The sequence below is a fragment of the Chrysemys picta genome, chromosome 7 (genome assembly GCF_011386835.1).
Source record: "Chrysemys picta bellii isolate R12L10 chromosome 7, ASM1138683v2, whole genome shotgun sequence".
NCBI lineage: Eukaryota > Metazoa > Chordata > Testudines > Emydidae > Chrysemys > Chrysemys picta.
The window spans coordinates 125,412,954-125,437,861 of NC_088797.1; the positions used below are offsets into that span (position 1 = coordinate 125,412,954).

The 24,908-nt window shown below is 41.7% G+C and overlaps 1 protein-coding gene across 2 annotated transcripts in view; it reads right to left on the reverse strand.

Annotated features, from left to right (window-relative positions):
* SUFU (SUFU negative regulator of hedgehog signaling) overlaps positions 1-24,908 on the reverse strand; it is a 119,796-nt gene that overhangs the window by 61,987 nt on the left and 32,901 nt on the right. For both annotated transcript variants that reach the window (XM_065552660.1, XM_065552659.1), the window contains exon 3: positions 18,209-18,345. In XM_065552660.1, the coding sequence (XP_065408732.1) occupies positions 18,209-18,345 (137 nt within the window). The remainder of the gene's footprint in view (positions 1-18,208; positions 18,346-24,908) is intronic.

Consider the following 24,908-nt stretch of genomic DNA (forward strand, 5'->3'; position numbering starts at 1 on the left):
TTACAAGATTACCACATTCCTCCCAGGGGCCAGATAAACACTGTCTGTATCACAGGAAAGTCTGGAATCATCTCTCCAAAGTGTGTGTGTGTGGGGGGGGAAAACATGTTTCTAGTTCTGAGTTGGGACATTTCAGTGGGGACTAGTCAGGCACCTGAAGCCAATGTCACTTTGGGAGAAAGTCCATCTTTTAGGGAGTGTTGAGGAGGAAGTATTGTGGCAAGATTTTAAGTAGTCTGAGGCTAAGACATTGTGGAATGTTAAATGGATCCCTGATGCATGAGAGCAGAGTGCAGGTGACGCAGCCAAAACTTGAAATTAAATGCAGTTTAACATATAGTTGCAGAAGTAAAGGAATTTTTCACATTGATCTCACCACCACTACCACCCAGAATGTGTCATTTATCTCCATAGAAGTGGCTTTTCTTGAGCATGGTTTTAATATTCAGTTTTGTTTTGTTTTTTTTAAATGTGGCAGTTCTTCATCTATAAATCAGATTTATTGTAGATTTTCAGAAGCGATTTGCCGTTTTGAACAGCTACCACCATTTGGGAAGCATTAAGTACAGATGAAAGGCGCAACTCTGTAATATGTTAGCCATAATTTAAAAAAACAACCTGCACTGTATTTCCAAGTATGCTCACTAATAGATTAAGGATAATCTTATGACCACACCTGATATATGAACTAGACACCTAATATTAACTCTAAAACAGTTCAGCAAACACAGTCATAGCAAATTGTTACTCAAAGGTAAATAAAACTGTAGTATAAAGAATAAAATCTCTTTCAAGTCCATCTGATGGCCACACTAATTTAAATAATTTAGGGATGATGAAATTAACCCTAATGATGGTACAATGTATACGTGGCTGTCTAGCATTTAACAGATGGACTGGTAAGAGGGAAAGCAACAATGTCATCTGCAGGGTTTGTTGGCAGCATTGGTCTATAATTCCATTTTCAGCTTGAGTTGAATGTATTTTGGGAACAGCTCCCACAACGAATTAATAGAATTTAAAAAACATGATGTATGTGCATTACGTAAAAAATAATGAGAGCTCTCCCTCCAGTGTGTTTCTCTTCTGCAGTTTGGTTTTGCACTCACCTTCTGTCTGGAAAATGGAAACAGTAGGGAACTGCCATAGCTTAGGGAATATAAAGTGGTACAAAACTGCAGAATACGTCACATTGTGCTGCCTGCCAAAGACATGCACCGTAGACAAGATGCCTTAGGAAGAATTAAATCCCAGGAGCACAATTAAACAATGCCTCCGCTGCAGGGATTCAAATTGGGCTCTTAGAAAGAAGGGGGCCTAGACAGAAGGTTCTCTAAGAAAAATGTGTGAAAAAAACAGATCAGCAGTACCATAAGTACTGCTGGGCCTTTGTGGTTTGAAAACTGAGTTCCTAAGGACAGAACAGTGACTGATCTTGTATTTTCAACCTGCTGGTCAACTAAAAAAAAAAAAAAAAAGTTCTTTATTGCACAGCTCAAGCTTAATGACTTCAGAAGTCCAGTCTGTTTTTATATCCAAATTATGTTTAATGAGCCTTTCAATAGAGTCCAACCAATTCATACAAATTAAAGATTATAAAGACCTCGCTGATCATCCAGTTCGCCTTGACAGCAGGCTCAAGGGATAAGGGGTGGGCCCTGTAATACTCTACCAGCAGAAAGAGGATTCAGGCTTTCCCTCAGCATTAAAAACTGTCATTCAATTCTACTCAGAGTAGGGTTAGGCAACATGGGAAAGCGACCGAGGCGGATTTATATTATAGCTTCCATGGGTAGACAATTAAAGATACTAGTTTTTCTAGTGCAGAGTAAGCTCTAGATAATACGACAACTTACACATTCCTGGAATAGCAGTGATAAGAGTGCAGCTAATATATTCTAGCATTCACATCTATTCTACTGTAGAATTTTAACCATTTCCTAAATATATTAAAAGTAATTGTCTTTGCCTCTGTGCCTCCTTTACCCTTTCTCCTGCCTGTCAGATCTTTTATTTCTTTGTTAAGCATCTTGGTCTCTTTGCTGGTTTGTTCATTTTTCCTTCTTCCTCCAACCCTGTTCCTCTTTCCCTGGCTTGTGTTTTCTTCCTCCTTCCCATACATGGTCTATCTAGGTGCTTTTACAATCCTGCATCGCTGTAGCATCTGATCACCTCCCATTTCTGGATTTATTCTCACAACACCCATGTGAGGGAAGAAAGCATTACCCCGTTTTACAAATGAGGAAACTGAGGCACTGAGAAGGGTAATGGCTTGCCTGAGATCTCAGAGCAAGTGTGACAGAGCCAGGAACAGAACCCGGGGCTAGACTGGAAACCAGAAACTGAATGACTATTACAGGAATACCAAATGTCTGCTGATTGGAACACTGCAACGTCCCTACCCGAGCCACTGAATTTAGCATGCCATCAAAGTCGGATTGACACAGTGGAAGCTGTGGACTTCACTCACTCACATACATGTTGGCTATTATTGTGACAGCTTGGGGCTGCAAACCCAGTGAGACACTGAAACCAGGGCCGGCGCTACCATTTTTGCCGCCCCAAGCAAAAAAACCACAAGCCACCCAGACTAGGCCGCCCCAAGAATGGACGGAATGTCACCCCTTAGCGTGTGCTGCCCTAGGCACGTGCTTCCTCTGCTGGTGCCTGGAGCCGGCCCTGACTGAACCCCTCAAGTCTCAGCTGAGACGACTGCAAGAGCACTTTATATGAACTCAACAGCATCGGCCCACTAACCTTCCTTCACCTCCTGCCCTGTTCCCAACCACCACCTCCATGCTCTGTCTTCTACCCCAGCCTCAAAAGCCACTCAGCCTTACTCCTACAGGCGCCTCTGAGTTTGTCTGCTCAAGTGTCCTTTGCTTCCTACCATCTGGGCTTGGGGATATTCTCTCATCACACACCGCTCCCTAAAATAACCAGGTGAAAGGGGTTGGCAGGACACCGTCCCCTCTCCTTTCCATGGACAGAAAGCGAGGCGTCTGGCGTGGCCGCAGTTAATAGGAGCCCTACTCAGGCTCAGACTCAGAGAGCACTTGGCTCCCCACTCTCAGGCAATGCTAGTCATGCCTATTTGGCGAGGTGTCCTGCAGTGCACCAGCACTACAGCAGATCCATAGGATTTCCCACCGGTGAGCCTACAGGAAACAGCTGTGCATTGTACAGTTAACAAGGCAATATACTGAGGTCATGCTGTCACTTTTTATGTACCACTTTACTTAACACTGGACCTCGCACCCACTGACCAGCTGGGGGGCTGCAGGCATTTTGCATCTGCACTATTTGGAGAAAGAATGGAACATGTTTTAAAGTTACCCCTAAAAGGACAGTATTTTAATGTACTAATTAAGACGTAAGGACTAAACCGCCTCTCTCCGGTGGGAGAAAAAAGGGTAATCCCACATGAATCCCTTAAAAAAAAAAAAAAAAAAAAAAAAAAAAAAAAGACGACTGTTCAATTTTACATTTTTCTTCTAGTTTTTTAAATAGATTCTTTGGATTACATGGATCAGTCTCTCTTATGTCTGCAACTTAGGTCTGAAGGAACACACCTTTTTTCTGATCTAGGATATCCAATGTTGAAAATTATAAAGCGAGTTATAAAGTAAGCTGCATGGACACTTTTCAAAGACGCCATAATAGAGGCCCAATTTAAATGTATACCCCAAATTAAAAAACACAGTAAAAGAACTAAAGAAGAGCCACTGTGGCTTAACAGCCATGTAAAAGAAGCAGTGGGAGATAAAAAGGCATCTTTTAAAAAGTAGAAGTCAAATCCTAGTGAGGTAAATAGAAAGGAGCATAAACACTGCCAAATTAAGTGTAAAAATGTAATAAGAAAAGCCAAAAAGGAGTTTGAAAACAGCTAGCCAAAAGCTCAAAAGGTAATAACAAAATACATCAGTAAAATCAGAAGCAGGAAGCCTGCTAACCAACCAGTGGGACCCCTGGACGATCGAGATACAAAAGGAGCACTTAAAGACGATAAAGTCATTGCGGAGAAACTGAATTCTTGGCTTCAGTCTTCACGGCTGAGGATGTTAGGGAGATTCCCAGACCTGAGACGGCTTTTGTAGGTGACAAATCCGAGGAACTGTCACAGATTGAAGTGTCACTAGAGGAGGTTTTAGAATTAATTGATAAACTAAACAGTAACAAGTCACCGGGACCAGATGGCATTCACCCAAGAGTTCTGAAAGAACTCAAATGTGAAATAGCGGAACTATGGTTTGTAACCCGTCCTTTAAATCAGCTTCTGTACCCAATGACTGGAAGATAGCAAATATAACGCCAATATTTAAAAAGGGCTCTAGAGGTGATCCCGGCAATTACAGACCGGTAAGTCTAAGGTCAGTACCGGGCAAATTAGTTGAAACAATCGTAAAGAATAAAATTGACAGACACATAGAAGAACATAAATTGTTGGGCAAAAGTCAACATGGTTTCTGTAAAGGGAAATCATGTCTTACTAATCTATTAGAGTTCTTTGAAGGGGTCAACAAACATGTGGACAAGGGGGATCCCGTGGACATAGTGTACTTAGATTTCTAGAAAGCCTTTGATAAGGTTCCTCACCAAAGGCTCTTACTTAAATTAAGTGGTCATGGGATAAGAGGGAAGATCCTATCATGGATTGAGAACTGGTTAAAAGACAGGGAACAAAGGGTAGGAATAAATGGTAAATTTTCAGAATGGAGAGGGGTAACTAGTGGTGTTCCGCAAGGGTCAGTCCTAGGACCAATCCTATTCAACTTATTTATAAATGATCTGGAGAACGGGGTAAAAAGTGAGGTGGCAAAGTTTGCAGATGATACTAAACTGCTCAAGATAGTTAAGACCAAAGCAGACTGTGAAGAACTTCAAAAAGATCTCACAAAACTAAATGATTGGGCAACAAAATGGCAAATGAAATTTAATGTGGATAAATGTAAAATAATGCACATTGGGAAAAATAACCCCATCTATACATACAATATGATGGGGGCTAATTTACCTACAACTAATCAGGAAAAAGACCTTGGAGTCATTGTGGATAGTTCTCTGAAGACATCCATGCAGTGTGCAGCGGCAGTCAAAAAAGCAAACAGGGATTTGTAGGGATTAATTAAAAAGGGGATAGTGCATAAGACGGAGAATATCTTATTGCCCTTATATAAATCCATGGTATGCCCACATCTCTAATCCTGCGTACAGATGTAGTCTCCTCATCTCAAAAAAGATATATCGATATTAGAAAAGGTTCAGAGAAGGGCAACTAAAATGATTCGGGGTTTGGAACGGGTCCCATATGAGGAGAGATTAAAGAGGCTAGGACTTTTCAGCTTGGAAAAGAGGAGACTAAGGGGGGATATTATAGAGGTATATAAAATATAAAAATGTGGAGAAAGTGAATAAGGAAAAGTTATTTACTTGTTCCCATAATATAAGAACTAGGGGCCACCAAAATAAATTAATGGGCAGCAGGTTTAAAACAAATAAAAGGAAGTTCTTTTTCACACAGGGCACAGTCAATTTGTGGAACTCCTTGCCTGAGGAGGTTGTGAAGGCTAGGACTAACAGGGTTTAAAAGAGAACTGGATAAATTCATGGAGGTTAAGTTCATTAATGGCGATTAGCCAGGATGGGTAAGGAATGGGGTCCCTAGCCTCTGTTTGGTCAGAGGGTGGAGATGGATGGCAGGAGAGAGATCACTTGATCATTACCTGTTAGGTCCACTCCCTCTGGGGCACCTGGCATTGGCCACTGTCGGAAGACAGGATACTGGGCTGGATGGACCTTTGGTCTGACCCAGTATAGCCGTTCTTATGTTCATGTCGTTCTGCTCCCTTATTAACATTAAGAATGGCCTGAGAGCCCCCAGGAGCGGCGCCAAACATGTTCAGCCCACTTCTGTTCCCTTTGGACACTCCTGCCTCTTCAGTTTCAGCTTTGCTGTTACAGATCCAGGGAAGAACACACACAAACTGAGCATGAGACAGGAAGTGTAAGTGACTCAACTAGGGCTGGTTAACAAAATTAGGTTTTCAATTAAAATAAAATATTTTGACCCAAAACCCAAAAGAATTTTGGTTTGGAAATGCTTCCCTGGCACATCATGGGAGCTGTAGTTTGGTTACCAAATGTCCCTACTCTCCACCGTGTGTCAGGCTCCCCAGATCGAGAACATCTTCCATCATGCACCATGCTAAGACACTCCCACTATATATCAACTCCCCTTTCTAAGAGGGGAAACCATGGTGCACCATGGGAGCTATAGTGCAACCAGGGGCTGCAGGGGAACATGAGCCTGACACACACAAATTACAACTCTTACAAGGCATCACAGCAGCCTTTCCAAAAAAATAAATATTTTTGGTTTTGGCCAAAATGTTTGTGATTTCAAGTTTCCACAGAAAAACTGAAATCTTCCAAGGGAAAAAACAAACATTTTTTAACCAGCTCTACTATCAAACCAGAGTGTAGCTGTCTTCCCACCAAATTCTTTCAAAAAAAGTCTAAATATTTGGGATTAGAAATTTTTCTAACTTTTGGTCAGCAATGTTTTTAAAATGGCACACGGTGAAGGTTCATCCCTGTAGAAATCGAAAGAACTAATTCTTGAGCCTCCCTTGAAGAGTAATCAAGCAGATTTAGGATTTTGCTCGTTGTTAAAGTCAAGAAAGATGTTTCCATGCAATTATAAACATTAAATGAAACCAGATTTAAACAATTCTGTGCCACAATGTTCTGCCATTAGGCTTGTGCATAAGAACCTGAAGTTACCAGGAACGAGAAACTATAAACAAAGGTGCACGCGTAAGAGGAAATGCAAGAAGTTAGTAGCTGTGTCAATGAGATCTAATTTTTTCCTGTTAATCTGGTTGATACATAAAAATGATTAACCGGACCACAAAATATCCTTTGAGAGTCTGTCCCAAGTGTCCTAAAGTTATGTCCACAAGCCACTATTAAAAAAGAAAGCAGAAAAGTCCAGTTTGCATTAACTCTGTGGTTACAACCTCAGAACACAAACTACTGCAGTTTCTCTCTGGATGAGCAAAAAGAACGAGGAGTACTTGACTTGTGGCACCTTAGAGACTAACAAATGTATTTGAGCATAAGCTTTCGTGGCCAAAACCCACTTCATCGGCTGCATGAGGATGGATGAAGCGTGTCAATGCAGACTAGCAGTTTTTCAGGGCTGCTGCTGCCACCATTTGCTCAGTCCCTCAGTTTCCTGGTGTCACGGAGTCACCGGCCAATGCTCTGGAACTACTCCATACGAAGCCAGTCAGGACTCTGGGGGAAGCATGCCTCCTCTCTGTGAGCATACTGTCTGCAGGGCAAGAAGCTTACGCAGCTTCAACCTTCCTGGGCCTGACCTTGGAGCATTCACCCCTTCTCACACCGTGCGCTTCCCACAGCGAGTCCGCACAGGCAGGGCTCCTGGGAAAGCCAGAGGACCCTGCACCCCCAACTTCGCAGTCCAGCCCCCTGCCTTCACAAGACCAAGTACTGATTTTGCCCCAGATCCCTAAGTGGCCCCCCTCAAGGATTGAACTCACAACCCTAGGTTTAGCAGGCCAATGCTCAAACCACTGAGCTATCCCTCCCCCTATTCTGTGTTGTAACTGAAATCAATATATCTGAAAATGTAGAAAAACACCCAAAAATATTTAAATAGTCTATTAGAAAAATTAATCGCGCGATTAAACAATAATCACTTGGCAGCCCTAGTTTAAACCCTGTTTTTACACAGCTCACTCATTAACAATATGATCTATTCTACACCCTTAAGAAGGGTAGGAAGTGCTTGCTTTTTTTTGGACCTGTGGCTTTTGGAGTTTGCTACATTTACCCCAAGCAGGCTGTGAGCAGTTCTCATCTGCTTGGGAACCCTTATACTCCTAGTCAATCCTTTCCCTGGATTTGAGTGGCTGGCAAAGCCTCAACACACCAGTTCAACTCAAAGCCCCAGGTATTGGCAGAACGAAGACTCACTCAATAATGTCCCTGAAAAGCTGCTCCTACTGCCTCTTGGACTTGACTTTATGCCTGCAGGGCTTCTCTACTGCTGAGGCAGAGGGAACCCCCTAGAGAGATGCGATAGTGGAGGACCCAGAGGGTCAGAGCTTCAATGCTCAGCTGATTCCTCAGCTGAGAACGGGAGGAGCAGAGCCAGAAGATGAAAGGACCTTGCTACTGCACAAAAACAAATAAAAGTTAAAACTATAAAACCAAGGGGCCGAGAGAAGTTGAACTGCCAACTTGTTCTACCAATGGAGGTAGAACTTCTGGTTTTCTGAGCTGATGGGTGAGTTTAGAGTCCTGGAGCTTCAAGCAACAAGACTGGTGCCCCCCGGGTGACAGGCATTACCCACTTACTATGAATGAGGGAAGCTGTGCAGCAGAAAGTGAACTTAATCCAAAATCCTTGATAGTTTAATTCAGAGGTCCCTAAACTGAGGGGCATACCCCCCTAGGGGGGCACAGAGGAGTGTTTGGGCAGGGAGGGGGCACAGCAGGGGCAGGGTGCTCCGCTCCCAGCTCTGCTCTGGCCCCGCCCCCAACTCAGTCCCCAGCCTCAGCCCCAGATCGTGGCCCAGCCACGGCTCCGCACTTTTCCCTGGCCAGGTCCCAGCCCCACCTCCAGCCTAGGCCATGGCTCTGTTCCCGGCCCAGGCCCACCCCCAGCTGTGGCCCCAGCCTCGTCCCCCTTACTCCTGTCCGTCTCCTGTCCCCCCACACCCCACAAGCCATGGCCCCACTCCCGGCACGGTGTGGACGGGGTAAGGAGGCACATGAGCCTGAAAAGTTCGGGGACCACTGGTTTAATGGCATTTATGCTCTCAGGAATAGCAAAAGTGGCAATATTGCATGAACTGCAAAATTCTGTGAGCAACATTCTCTGTGTAATCTTATACAGTGTTTAAATCTATATTTGTTTGTGATTTCCTGATTAGCATCTGACTAAAGTCTTTGAGATGTATCATCAAAATCAATATGCTGCTGTAAACTAGTCATGCTAAATGAAACAAGAAGGATGGCCCAGCGGCTAGGGCGCTAACCTAGGACTTGTGGGGCCTGGGTTCTAAGTCTCAGCTCCACCACAGTCGGAGATCCCTTTGACAAATTGCTTAGCGTCTCTTTGCCTCAGTACCCCATCTGCAAAATAGGGGATCAGCATTTCTTTACCGCCCGGGGTGTTCAGATGATAATTACAGATTGCGAGGTCTTCAGAGAGTGAATTGTTTCATATATCATGTCTAGAGGTAACTCAGAAGCAGTCCCTGATATTGTATTTTCTGTTCCAGGCATGACTGTTACGATTACCTGTATTATGGTAGTGCCCAGAATGTGCTATGTGCTGGCTGCACAAAGAAACAGTCCTTACCCTGAAGAGTTCACAAACTAGGAAGGAAATCTGACAGTTGTCACTGCCATTGCACCTTCTTATCTGCCATCTCTTCATGGACAGTGAGACCAAAAAAAGCTAGAAGACTACAATTGCATGGGGAGAGAGGAGGGGCAAATAAATAAAAAAATTTTAAAAAGCAGAGCTGTAATAAAACCCCCTTCGGTGCGCTCTTCCCAGAAAATTCACAATGTCAAAACAGTAGAGAAAAATGTTTGATATCAAAGACTAAACGCAACAGTAATAAGGCTTCATGAGAGTCCTATAGTAATTCTATCAGGGAAGCAGATAGGTGTTTAGCCCCCTCCCCAACTCGGACCTCTGTAAAAAATAAATAAATAAAATATGCAGAACTGAATCCTGGGACCCAAATAGACACCCTAAGGCTTTACCTACTCTCAACGTTCTTAGTTTCCCCACCATTACTACGGCAGGGCCAGCTCCACTGGTGGGGATATTAACATAGCTAAGCCTGTGGTGTTTTGACCACCATCTCATCTAGACTACTTCGAGCAGGGTTAGATGATTAGTTAAAATGCCAACAGGCAGTCTTTTCATCCCTGGAGCTTCATGGGTAGTTGAACCAGTGGGAAATTAAGAGAAAAAGCTTAGCACAGACATAGCGTAAGTGTATTGTATATGTAACTCTTGGAATCGTTTATTTTGGGAGAATGCACATATCCATCCTTACAAAATTTAGACTCTGAATCATTCTACATATAGCCAAATAATTTTTCTTTAGTCTTTTTAACGCTGTCTGCTTGATAACTCTGGAGGCAGAAATGCTCTATTCTAGATCACTGGCAACATTAACACAAGCTTCCCTCTATACTACCACACAAGCCTAGTCTCATATATGCAGGGAGCGAGAGGGTAGTTCTATCTGCATACAATCAGTGTTTGGCCATCTCTCCTGCGAGTCTCAACAACGATGTCAATATAGGATTTTTTTTGAGGGGGTGGCGGGCGGAGAGATGTAAAACGATCCCTCTAACAGGAACTGGGCTTTGACCCAAATGATTTCACATGGACCACTACATAGCTATCAGTAGGGCAGCCTGTGCAGGGGCTCAAGCCCCCACTCCCCACCCAATAGTCAGCAGGGGCACAGAACTAGCTCTCTCGCTCTCCCCGACGCAGCCAAGTCCTTGTGGATACATTTGTTGAGGTGGCTCCACGGCCCATGGCTTTTCGTTGAAATGGTGAGTGTACTGCTGTTTACTTCTATGCATATGATGTGATGTACGTGCGAGTGTTGATATGGTTTAATGTGTATAGTGTGTGTGTGTTTACTATGCCCCTCCAAAAGCAGTCAAATTTAAATTCCTGCGCACGCTCCTTGATTGTGATCGGTTTTGGCCATGACCAACTTGGGCTAAATTGGAAACAGGGACTTTAACTTATGTTTCCACACCCCTTCACAGAACTGAACCGTGGAGTCTACTTACACGGCTGAACGCTACTCACCTAAGGCAAACAACTGGCCCACAGTATATTTTATAAGAACTTCACTGTGTAGAAATTCCAATGTTTATGTGCAAAGTTAACTGCATAACTGGTTTGTTAAAACAAAATGTATAAGTAGATTTATTCTTTTGTGGAGTTGAAACACAGCTAATCCCCTCCATTTCTAATCTAAAATTCTGAAATACTGCAGGGAAGCCAGGGCCAGTTCTACACTGGAAACTGAATATATGTTTCAGAACCATAGCAACCAGTAAAAAATGATAAATGAGTCTGGGGTTTATATATGCCTTTAAAAAAAAAAAGTCAAAAATAATACGAATAATTAGGCAACTCTTTGGCTTTATTCATCCTACTGGGAGGAAATAAACATTTTATAAAAGCTAGACAAAACTCATTTGTATTCAGGGAAGCACCATTTTACAGAAGAATGTGCCTGCATAAAAGAGCATTTAAAAACATGCATGTAAGGACCCAGTCATTCGGACAGAGCATAGACTTGTAGATACTAGTGACTATGAGGGGAAGTGTCTAGTGATTAGAGCAGGACTCTAGGAGCCAAGATCTTATGAAGTCTGACTGCTTTAGGTTGTATGACCTTAATCAAATTACTTAATCTAAATGAGTCTCTTTCAACAGTAAAAATTAACATGCCCACCATAAAGCAGGTTGAGATAGTCAAGTGATGTTACTACTCATTGGAATTGGGATGAAGATGAATTTGGGCAATCCTCATTTTAGTTGTATTTGTTGTTTTTAAAGAGATGCTGAGACAGCTCCCATTGACTTTAACACAGTTGTAGGAGTTCTGCACCTCTGGGGAAAAAAGAGCACCTTACATTATACCTAAATAGTCACTCTATTCAGATCCAAACAACAGTGATAACTTCTTAAACCAGTTACATGCACAGAAGCAAAATTCTCCACCTTGCTAGTATGAAGCATGTTCTGCCAGGCAGGTAAGTGCCATGGAAGCTCTAACTGTCAGTTCCTCACATCGCAACATTTGTTACCGGCAGCTCAGAGCCACCCAAAGCTGTGAAATTCTTTCCTACAGTAACTTTGGAAAAGGAGAATCTAATAAATTATTTCTTAATCTTTTAAAAAAAAAAAAAAAACACTAAAAAGGATGAAATTCTCACTGATCACTAGAAACAAGGGCCAAGACATGTCAACAGGATAGGGTTTTCTGAATCTGAATTCCTTTGTATTAATTTTTGTGGTAGTCCGGATGACACTGTTATTGACATGTGTGATTGGTATGGTAGAATCAATTCTATGTAGTACATTTTAAGAAATGTAACAGTTTAATACATATCAAAGAATAATTCAGTGACAACAATAATCTAAGTCTTAAGAGACTAGAGCTCTACTTATAAAAGCAACTTCCCTCCATGAGGTAAATTAACAACCAAGATCCACATTAAACTTTAGCACAGAAGCACAGGCTGCCCTACTTAATCAAAGTCTTCCTTTTTATCATCACTTATATTAGCCTAGGAGCCCCACGCATGGGCCAGGACTGCAAAGTGCTAGCCGTTGTACAAACACAGAAAAGACAGTCCCTGTCCCAAGGAGCTTACAACCTAGTGTTTATTGCAACAAAGAGCTTGTACAAAGAGACATACTTTGTCCATCATATGAATGACTAGATACATCATAAGTCTTAAATACTAGTGTTCAATATTTAAAATAATTATTTTAAAACTGTCATTTACAGATATCAACTTTCAAACAATTGGCAAGTAGGAAAACCACAGGGAAAGTTTAAGTGTGCTTAATCCATAGAGGTCTCCCTTTTAAAAACCTGATTTGCTGCTAATATTTTTGAAGTCAGTTTGATTTAAGAAACTGACAAACATTCATTGTTATAAACTTCACAGACAACTAGTATGATGCATGCTCTCCCTTGCTGTTTTTATGTTGTGTTTATGGATGTACCATTTACTGGCAAATCTTTCCAAAATCCAACTGCTTGCATGCTGTAGGACTATCAATGGTTTTCTCAGGCCAAAAAACATGGAAACTGTACAAGTTCTCAGATAGCCAATAGGTTAATCTTTGTGCTACATGAATACAGTGCTACTTTCATGTGGCAATTAGGTAGATTATTGAAAACAATTAGACTTGACTTGAGAATGAAGGTATTGCATAGTTTCATTTAAAAAACAAAATCACGTTCAAAACTGGTAAACTATTTTATAACTGCAGCATAAAGTTAACCACAAACCTAAAAGGCCTTGAACAGATTTTCCATTGGAGCAGTGTTCCCTCCTCTACTCCCCCTCAGTTTGGACTGAGGCATAAATCTGTTCTACCATGAGATATTCCCAATGTAGCCATGAACCATGACGAGTTAAGGTCACTGAATGGTGAACAGTTTCATTTAAAAAAACAAAAACAAAAAATCCTAGAAACTTTGAAACTAAAAATAACAGAGTTGGAATTTGTGGTCATGGTCAAACAGTGATAAAATCAAGAACAGATAAAGCCACAAATAGAACTAAGATTTGCAGACTTGGTTTTGTTGAAGCAGGGGAGCCAGTGCTATTTAATCAGAAGCACAAAGCATCAAGTGTTTGTTACAGTGAACAGAAAAGCCAAAGCTTGAAGAATTCTAAAATTCAGTGCAGAAGACAGATTGTCTAAAGTAATGCAGAAAAAGTAAAAGAAACAGAGAAGTGCGACACTTGTGTGCTTAAAAGTGTTCATCACAAAATCTAATGCAACCCGGGTGAGAGCACAGGTGCGAGCACAGGTGCCACCTGTGATAGGTGTTCTAGAATCACAGGTAATGTGGCAATGCTATTTTAAACAGTAGTTGGTTGAATTTTTCCCCCTCTATCCTTCATATGAAACTACTCAGGAACAGTGAGAGTATAACATCATCCCATGCCCCCACACCCTATAGGATGTGGTAAAGTACACCTAAAACAACAAAAAAACTAACTTTTATTCACAGGTATGATCTAGCGTGTTGTGCACTAACATGCCTGTGGGGACCCTATTGGGGTCCACAAAGTTCCCTAGTGTGGGTCTGAAACATGACTGCATGCACAAGGGCCAGTTAGCGTGCACTAAAATTTATATCCCTCTAGTGCAGACGAGCCCTAATTCATTAACTGGCCCAATAGCTTTGGAGCCCATTACCAGATGTGGCTTTGAGACCACCATCCATACCCTGGGCTAGTTTTCATCTTTTCTACTTATTCAGAGAGTGAAGGGCGGAGCATTAATCAAGTTGTTTTGGTTCAGCAAATGCTTTAAAAGGTCATTTGTAAATTTAAAACCTCCATAGGTTTACAAAGTACTATTAATTTGATATCCAGGTCCTTACCCATGCTGATCCCAGTGGCATTTGACAGCCACACCATGCAACTGGGTGGGCAAAGAGTTCTGAGTAGGAAACATTTGAGCATAAAAGAAAATGCTGTTAGTGCCATAACGTGCCTCGGGCAGATTGTGTTTCAAGGAGAAAAAACCTACTCTGAAATGAGTGTTTTAATATTCAGTGTATGGCATTAAAGTTTTGCCCAAGACCAAGGAAGGGAGAAAAGCAGGACAAAGCAGAATTATCCATTTCAGCTTTGCAAAGTGATCAGGACAAGCTGAATATATTCTCATTACCCAGGGGGGGAGGGGGGGGGGGCAGCGGAAGGACCATTAGTGTCAGTTTCCCGCTCCTCCCCAAGCACCACAGAGGAGGCTAGAGGTAGGCTAAACGACACGAGATACAGCTGCTCTGAGCTGCCAGTCATCATTATTTGTATTATCATATCGCCTCGGAGTCCCACAGAGGAGGTGGCTGGTGGGACTGAAGCAAAGTACGGAGCTGTATCAGGTGTAGGGGCAAGAGACTGAGCTGAGAGGGGAAGGGGCGGATGCATTTAGATACACAAGTAATACCTGGGGAGACTGGTGGGAAGAAGAAGAAATCCACCACTGAGCATGCCCTATGCCAAATCCATTTCAAATGTGTCTGTCAGCGCTCTGACCTGATGTCTAAGATTGAGAGAGATGGGTCTGAGCTTTTCAGCTACAGTAAGGTAATTCAGAAACCGTTATTTACGCCAGAAAAGCAAGCGATAGACTTTGCAGAACAAGCTTTGTAGCAAAATAAACTCTAGTTTGATTACTCATTGAGCAACACACAATTTCCTTCTATTTTGGGAAAGGGATGGCCTCTCTAATGCTTAGTTATAGCCTCACAATTGCAAGCTTAGCTGCTACCACGAGGGACCGTTTACTTTGCAAGTTAATCCTTGATTTACATAGACAATTAAAAAAAGTAAGACCCCCAAACACAGTCTATTAAAAATATTTGAAGCATGTCTGGAACACAAGTCATGAGGGCTATAAAGACAGCACCAATCTGAATCAACACAGGATAATGCTGTTAGTCTGTATCTACAAAAACAACAAGGAGTCTGGTGGCACCTTAAAGATGCATCTGAAGAAGTGAGGTTTTTACCCATGAAAGCTTATGCCCAAATAAATCTGTTAGTCTTTAAGGTGCCACCAGACTCCTTGTTGTTTTTACAGGGTAATACTGAATGTCATGGACCAATTAAATGTGAAGTACGTGGCAAAGATGAAAAACAGAAATTTATGAAGACATAAATGCTCTTTCCAGAGAATACTGAAAGCTGGTTTTATGGTTTCAGGTCTGAAAGATGGAGTTATGTCTCTTGCAGAAAGCATGAGAAGTCCTCTTGTAGGGAATCTGTTCTAAATGGCTTACCACCAATTACACGTACACAAGCTGTCTGCTGCTCACGCGAAATGCACAGAAACAGAAAATGTCACTTTGTCCACACGAAATTCCTATTACTGGATTGCTCCAAGAAATGCAACATGAAGAGATTCAGAAGTTTGTCTCTTTGAGTAATATGGTTTACATGGCCAGTAAGTATTTTTTTTTAATCGTGTCAAAACACTACTGTGCACACTCCTCCTGGGGAGAGAATAAGAACAAACAAGTGACGGCTATGAGTCACATGACTTAATGCACAAGTGAAAGCGCTCAGACACTACACTGATAAGCATGGTATGAGAACTTCCAGTGTTTAGGGATTTGAAATGCTGCAAAAATGGCCTTAAATCTTGGACCAAATAATATTAACATCGATAAGTGAGACATTAGAGGCAATTGCAAAGTCAGAGGCAAACATCTCAGAAATGCACGGAAAAAAAAGGTAGTCTTATTAATGCATCCCCTGACAGCAAATGCTTTAGAGTTGCGTATATCAGATTTAGGTAGGGAATCGTGTACTCTGACCCAGACTCTGAATCTGGGACAGCTGATGGGAATCACATGGAATAAAACTGCTTTAGGAGTTGTGAGGAACCAAGGCAAAAAATCTCAACTAAGAACAACTGGACCGGAATTTCAATGGCACAACAGTGAAAATGGGCCCGCACACCTCTTCAATAGCCAAATTTAGAGACGGTGTCTTCATTCCACCCGGCATCAAGCAACATTCTTAAGATCATGATAAGTGATTTGTGGGTAGATTGTTCGGTTGAGTCAGCATTTGAAAGAAAGCGACCATGTGAGTACTGCCACTGAGTGCAGGGGTGTTGCACTCATGATCAGCAGCAATGGAGTTAACGGTGATCATATTTTTTCTGGACTCCTCCAACTTAAAAAAGTCACTCATCTGACTGAAAAAACAGCACAGAATCAGAGAAGTTACTGAGCAATTTATTAACTGGCAGAGAAACAGTTACAAATCTGTGCGTGCTTAGCTGCTTTGTAATCACAGATTTAGGAAGCTACTTTAACAGGGAAGAACCCCCAAACTGGATCAAAAAGGCAATCACTATTTGCACAATCGCTCCACAGAATCACATGTATAAACACAATGTGAATTAATAGTCTACCATACAGGCCATTCGTAGAACTGGAAGGGACCCCGAGAGGTCATCTAGTCCAGCCCTCTGCACTCATAGCAGGACTAAGTTATCTAGATCAGGGGTTCTCAACCTTTTTCTTTCTTTCTGAGCCTCCCCCCCGACACCCCCCACACAACGTGCTATAAAAAATCCACGGCCCACCTGTGCCACAACAACTGTTTTTCTCATATCCAGTAGATTAAAAGACAGGGCCGGCATTAGGGGGCAGCAAACAAGGAATTGCTGGGGGGCCCCATGCCACAGGGGTCCCCACAAAGCTAAGTTGGTTGGGCTTTGGCTTTCTGCCCAGGGCACCAGTAAGTCTGATGCCAGCCCTGCTTTCTAGTTTATTTTGGCGGACCTCCTGAAACCTGCTTGCAGCTCCACAGGGGCCATGGACTCCCCGGTTGAGAGCCGCTAATCTAGACCATCCCTGACAGGTGTTTGTCTAACCTGCTCTTAAAAATCCCCAATGATGGAGATTCTACAACCTCCCGAGGCAATTTATTCCAGTGCTTAACCACTCTGACAGTTGGGAAGTTTTTCCTAATGTCAACCTAAACCACCCTTGCTGCAATTTAAGCCCATTGCTTCTTGACCTATCCTCAGAGGTTAAGGAGAACAACTTTTCTCCCTCCTCCTTGTAACCACCTTTTATGTTAAGTTCAGTTATATTGTACAACATAGGAAAGTTGACATTTCCTAGGAGATCTTCTATATCACTGACACAGCCCTGAGGATTTCCATTTGTCTCAGCTTTAACCCCTGCCTCCGTAAGACCTCATATCACAGCCATCTTCTTCCATCACTGAGCAGCTCCTCATTTGTCTAGAGGAGTAACTAAAAGGTAATCCCAAAGACTCCCTTTCCTATCAAGGCCTAACCATTCTGTACCTTCAAGCAGCTTACGGCAGGGGGAACCTAGATCACCTGTACAGTAGCACAGAGATCTACCAATAGGCTGGTGAAAGCAACACATTTATTTTGACCAAACAGCATTTTCACACAAGACCGATCTTGAGACTAAAATGGCAGAGATTTACTTGAATAAATACAAGATTCAAATCCAGCACTTTGACATTCACGTAACCCATCACAGTTAGGGTATGTCTACACCCAGCCGCTAGTTCGGCGGCTGGCAATCGAAGTTCTGGGTTCAACTTATCGCGTCTTGTCTGCACGCGATAAGTTGAACCCGGAAGTGCTCGCCGTCGACTGCGGTACTCCAGCTAGACAAGAGGAGTACCGCGGAGTCGACGGGGGAGCCTGCCTGCCGCGTGTGGACCGAGGTAAGATCGAACTAAGGTACTTCGAACTTCAGCTACGTTATTCACGTAGCTGAAGTTGCGTACCTTAGTTCGATTTGGGGGGTGAGTGTAGACCAAGCCTTAGAGTGATAGAAAACAAGGCAGGAATTGTTTAATGGTACAGTACCTGACTGGAAGACGTATCTGGCTAAGCCTTGCATTAACTCTGCCGGCCATGTAGGTGGCGCTGACTCCCCCGTTTCTCTCTTTAGTCGAAACGTCAACTCGAATCCAAAACCACTTGGCCCATCCGTTCCTGTAAATCTGGAGGGAAGGAAAAGCAAAGAGGTCACATATTTCACCTTAACAAGGGTGGACCTAAGGATTACGTAGATGTGAGCAGCAGCAGATATGCTTGGCGCTGGTTTTCTAGAGGTTATGCCTTTTCTTTTCTTCCTAGGACGAATAAGGAGTTCAGGGCTTCTCTAGTTGTGTTTAAATCTACATGCATCCAAATGGCACAGAATCATTAGGTTAGCCAGCTAGTTTCTGCATAAAACTAATACAGTAATTCAGAAATTTAAAAATAATTTTTCTCAACACAGTATTCTGGGATATGGCATGGAATATTCTATCCTGGAGACAGGTCAACGGAAAAAAAGTGGAAAAAGGTGAAAACGTCTTACTATAAGCACTGATTTAATCCCTTCAGCTACTTCAGTGTGTTGTGGATGTCAGCAGTCCATTGGAACTAGCACTAGAGGTGCATTTTGTGCAGAGTCTCCAGATAAGGTAGGCAGCACTGAAAATGTTAAACAGGAAACTGACTACAGAAGAACCAGGGTGAATGCTTGGCTAATTACTTTTGTAGGAGTTAGGTGGCAGGTTTATTGGATTGTATTTTGCAAGCTCTACTCAGGAGAGTAAGGCCACAATGGCAGAGGTGGGGAGATCAAGTCTGAAATGTAGGCAAGACTGTCCAGTGGAAAAGTAGTAAGGCTTTTGATATTGTCTCACATGACCTTCTCAGAAACAAACTAGGGAAATACAACCTAGATGGAGCTACTATGAGGTGGGTGCATAACTGGTTGGAAAACTGTTCCATGAGAGTAGTTATCAGTGGTTCACAGTCAAGCTGGAAGGGCATATTGAGTGAGGTACCGCATGGATCAGTTCTGGGTCCGGTTCTGTTCAATATCTTCATCAATTGTTTAGATAATGGCATAGAGAACACTTATAAAGTTTGTGGACGACACCAAGAGGAGGATGTTGCAAGTGCTTCGGAGGATAGGATTAAAATTCAGAACAATCCGGACAAACTGGAGAAACATTTTGACGTAACAGGATGAAATTCAATAAAGGACAAATGCAAAGTACTCCACTTAGGAAGGAACAATCTGTTGCACACATATAAAATGGGAAACGACTGCCTAGGAAGGGGTACTGTGGAAAGGATTCTGGGGGTCAGTGGATCACAAGCTAAATATGAGTCAGTCACAGTGTTGGCCAAAAAAAAAAAAAAAAAAAAAAAAAAGAGAGAGCAAACATTCTGCAATATATTAGTGGGGTGCAGTAAGCAAGACAAGAAGTAATTCTTCTGCTCTACTCTACGCTGACTAGGCCTCAACTTGAGTATTGTGTCCAGTTCTGGGCACCACATTTCAGGAAAGATGTGGACAAACTGGAGAGAGAGTCCAAACGAGAGCAACAAAAATGATTAAAGGTCTAAAAATCATGACCTATAAGGGAAGACTGAAAAAACTGGGTTTGTTAGTCTGGAGACGAGAAGACTGAGGGGGGAAATGATAACGGTTTTCAAGTACATAAAAAGTTGTTATAAGGAGGAGGGAAAAAAATTGTTCTCTTTAACCTCTGAGAATCAAGCAATGGGTTTAAATTGCAGCAAGTGCAGTTTAGGCTGTGGAATCTCCATCGTTGGAGGTTTTTAAGAGCGGTTATAAAAAAAACTGTCAGGGATGGTCTAGATAATACTTAGTCCTGCCTTGAGTGCAGGGGACTGGACTAGGATACCTCTCCAGGTCCCTTCCAGTCCTATGATTTCTGGCTTTAATATCATTAGTCCTTCACTCTGAGTTCTACATTTTACACTCACACAGAAAGGAAAATGTCTGCTCTCACAGATGCAGAAGACTGACAAAACATCAGACTTGCTGTGAAATTTCTAAGCCACATGTACAAATATTTAAGTCCACAAAATTTGAGACCAGTTAGTGACGCTAGCCTCCTTCATACTAGTGCCATCACATCCCTTACTTGCTTGTTATGACTGTGCCACGAAGTTCAAAGCAGGCATCACACAGAAACAAGCCTTCATAAGCCAGTGCCATTCTGTAAGTTGCATAAATTTGCAAGAAACTTTATGTAAATGGCAAAGTTCACGGAAAAAGTGAATTTCTTGGATCCAGGTCCCTTGCTGACATCTATGAAAGATAGAATGTTAACACCTTCTGCATTATATTTATATTAAAAACACCCAAACAGGGCAGTCAAAAAGCTCACTAGAGTATTTCCCAGTTCTGGTGCAGGGACCACCCGGGTGCTCAAAGCACTTCCAGGTGCCATAATGGCAAAGAATGTGTCTCTTCACATAGAGATACTTCCCAGAAATTCTGGGATAGACAACGGCTCTCAGGATTTTGAGACTAACAAAAAAACCCAAAATCCAAGTACTACTGTGTACTCTCCAGAGCTGCATCATCATTAGGCTTGGCAGAATTCTATTTTTTTTTTTTTTTTGTAATTGCAACAGTTAATATTGATTTTTATTACTAAACACTTCTTTTATTTTTATAAATTTAAATTTACAGTTGTAGGAAATTACAAGGGAGTCAAACAGTAGAGTATCAGACAATTATTTAATGACATTAGATAGTTATAAACCTTTAACTTTTGAATCTAAACATTAAAAACACAAATTGTCAACATCACATCAAAATATACAACATAAATATCCTTAAATCACACTAAGTTCTTAAGCAGCCTTAAGTTTTTCTTTGCCTATCTGTAAATTTCGATTATTGATGGAAATATTTTTCATGGGTTTGTCCTACAGTGAAATCAACATTTACTGACATTTACAGATAAAAGTCAAATCATGACAAACCTAAACATAACTATCTTTGTTGGGGTTTCTTTGATGCAAGTTTGATCCAATTTGCAGATGATGAAACTGGAGAGGCAGCAAATATACCCAAGGACAGGGCCAAGCTATGAAATAACCTGAAGAGATTAGAGCAGCTGTAATTGCAGGCAATGAGAGAAGTTACTGAAAGACTAAGCACAGGGGAGAAAAGAAACAGAAAAGAAAAATTAAATATCTAACTCACCAGCTCTACCCTGCACACTCAAGCATGTTCGTTTTCATCTTGACTACCTAATTATTAACACTCCATCACTGGCATAGAGAAAAAGCGTATCTGTATTGAATGGGAAGAGGCTGTCTAGGAAGCAGTACGGCAGAAAGGGATCTAGGGGTTATAGTGGACCACAAGCTAAATATGAGTCAACAGTGTGATGCTGTTGCAAAAAAAAAAAAAAAAGCAAACATGATCCTGGGATGTATTAACAGGTGTGTTGTGAGCAAGACACGAGAAGTCATTCTTCCGCTCTACTCTGCGCTGGTTAGGCCTCAACTGGAGTATGGTGTCCAGTTCTGGGCACCGCATTTCAAGAAAGATGTGGAGAAATTGGAGAGAGTCCAGAGAAGAGCAACAATAATGATTAAAGGTCTTGAGAACGTGACCTATGAAGGAAGGCTGAAGGAATTGGGTTTGTTTAGTTTGGGGAAAAAAAGAGAAGACAGAGGGGACATGATAGCAGTTTTCAGGTATCTAAAAGGGTGTCATAAGGAGGAGGGAGAAAACTTGTTCACCTTAGCCTCTAAGAATAGAACAAGAAGCAATGGGCTTAAACTGCAGCTAGGGAGGTTTAGGTTGGACATTAGGAAAAAGTTCCTAACTGTCAGGGTGGTTAAACACTGCCTAGGGAGGTTGTGGAATCTCCATCTCTGGAGATATTTAAGAGTAGGTTAGATAAATGTCTATCAGGGATGGTCTAGACAGTATTTGGTCCTGCCATGAGGGCAGGGGACTGGACTCGATGACCTCTCGAGGTCCCTTCCAGTCCTAGAATCTATGCTCAAACAAGACAGACCTGGTATTCAAGAATGGCTAGTCAAGGGGTGCAAATACATAATTCCAAGAAGCTAATGTTGCTTGCAGTAACAAGCCACAATACATGCATAATTACAGACTGTGCATAAACCACGGAAGTGCTTATTGGTTACCCAGACAGATTGGGTATGGAATGGAATTTTGATTAGTGGAGCCTGTCTTAAGTGAGCACTTATGAGGACCAACCAAAAAGGCTGCTTTAGGGAGGGAAGGTGGGCGAGGTAATATCTTTTATTAGACCAATTTTTGTTGAGGAGATAGAGAAACTTTGGAGCCAAAGAAAGCTCTTCTTTAGGTCTGGCAAAGGAACTCACAGGATACAGCAAAAGCATATATGCATCCGAAGAAGTGGGCTGTAGTCCACGAAAGCTTATGCTCTAATAAATTTGTTAGTCTCTAAGGTGCCACAAATACTCCTGTTCTTCTTTTAGCAAAAGCATAAGTAGTTAACACATACTGTAAGAGACCATTCAAAGCGGAGTGGCCCATTAACACCTCTGCAGTCATTGGACAAAAAGAGGGGGTTAGTGGATTACAGACTGTTGTAATAAACCATAAACCCAGTTTCCCTGTTCAGTCTATGATTTTTGGTGTCTAGCAGAGTAATGAATTTAAGCTCTCAGGCTTGCCCTTTGAAAGTGTTGTGCAGGTATCCTTTGAGGATGAGGCACCATTTGGGAGCAGTAAATATGTGAATTCTGTGAGAGCCCAGTGGACCGGCCAGGGGTTCGACACTCCAGGGAGATGCTCGCAGGGCTCGGGTGTGCTGTAGAGTGTCAGTGGGGCACCGACTTGCACTGCCCATGGCTAGGGCAGGTGCTGATGCAGGGCAGAAACAGACAAAACTTCCTCACCTTAAGGGGAGGGGGCAGTGAAGTGTCTTGCAACTAGCTATGAAGAATATTCTCTTCAAGGCCACTTCCAAGCCTTACATCAACTGTCATGTTCAATCAATCACTTAAAGCTACCATATAATGTGATCATCTGAATTAACATATTTATTGTTTTAGGGCAAGATGCACAACCCTCTCTCAAACTGGTGAGCGCTTACACAAGCAGTTCCACTGAAGACACTGGGACTATTCGTGTGAGTGCTCACCAACATGCGTAAGGTTTGCACAACTGGGTTCTAGTTTGTTCTCACTCTGTAGATATCTAGTTCTAATGTATTTTAAGATTCCCATTGTTTACAACTATGAACTCTACTGAAACAAGCACAAACAAAGATGTTCTTCCATATTTTAGCATGATGAAAGTTTATTACTTGAGTATTAAAGGAATCTCTCTGGCAAGCAAGGAGATGGTTTTGCATGTTTAAGCATGAAATGGGAATAGTGCAAAGTTCTGAAGAGAATTAATTAGAAAGTCTCATTTTTGCCTGAAAATTTGGTTCCTTCTAGGATTAGTTGTAGCACCCAAAGTTATAGAAATTCTCATTTTTTTAAACCAGTTTACTTTGCACATTTGAAAAACACTTTTGTATAAAAAAATTAAATGCTTCCATGTATCAGTTAGCAAAGGGGAAATTTACAGAAGAAACCCTTATAATAGGGAAGAGTAGAAAAATTACTACCATTTAGGGATTTTTTTTAAATTCCAGGATATATTACTTTCAAAAGGTGCTGTATCAGCAACTGGAGTTTGCTTAAAAAAAAAATCAAAAAAAAAAAATCAAGTTGACATTGAAATTTCAAACTGAACTTACACAGTCAAAATTCTTGTAAAGCAAGATAGATCGCTGCAGGATTATGTCCCCAGTACGTGAATTCCAAATACATACTCTGAAGTGTGTTATTCAGTTGCTCAGCTTGAAAAAGCTGCTATAAAGCGAAGTGCATGATTCTAGCTACAAATAATTGTTTATCAAAAGTCCACACACACCATCAATTAATCTGTGAACAAGTTATGCAGTAATGAAAGTAAAAAGAACAGGAGTACTTGTGGCACCTTAGAGACTAACAAATTTATTAGAGTATAAGCTTTTGTGGGCTATAGCCCACTTCTTCGGATGTAGCCCACGAAAGCTTATGCTCTAATAAATTTGTTAGTCTCTAAGGTGCCACAAGTACTCTTGTTCTTTTTGCGGATACAGACTAACACGGCTGCTACTCTGAAACCTGTCAGTAACGAAAGTGTTCACATGTGTGGCTATGAAGTCTACACAAAGGGGACTGTTTAGACCACCAGTGTAGGCTAGCAACCCAACTGTTACCTTCCAGTGGTATATTACTGGCAATCAATTTTACTACCAGGTAATTTTACAGGATAATTATCAACCTTACCAAAAGTTATTTGAGGCTAGTTACTAGGAAACATGAAGAAAGAATCAACACCATTCACTTGACCAGGATAGCAAACCCTCCTTTCTCCCCAAGTTTTTATTCTGCGCTGTAGATTACACATTTTAGGTTTTTTTAAAAAGTTAAAACTTTAGATGAAACTTCAGTTATAAACACTGACCAGTTAGGAGTTATCTACTTTAGGAAACATGCTCTCTTTTTGCAAAAACGCGACAGCTCATAATACTTAACATGGATGGTTCTCAAGTTCTCATTTCTTAACTCAGCATTCAATTCTTTAAATAAAGCATGCAATTACTAAGAAGGATGACTATTTGCATAGGTCTTTATTTCACTATATAAACTGAGACAGTGATAACAGAGCTTGTATTTGAAGGCCTGATTCAAATGGTTA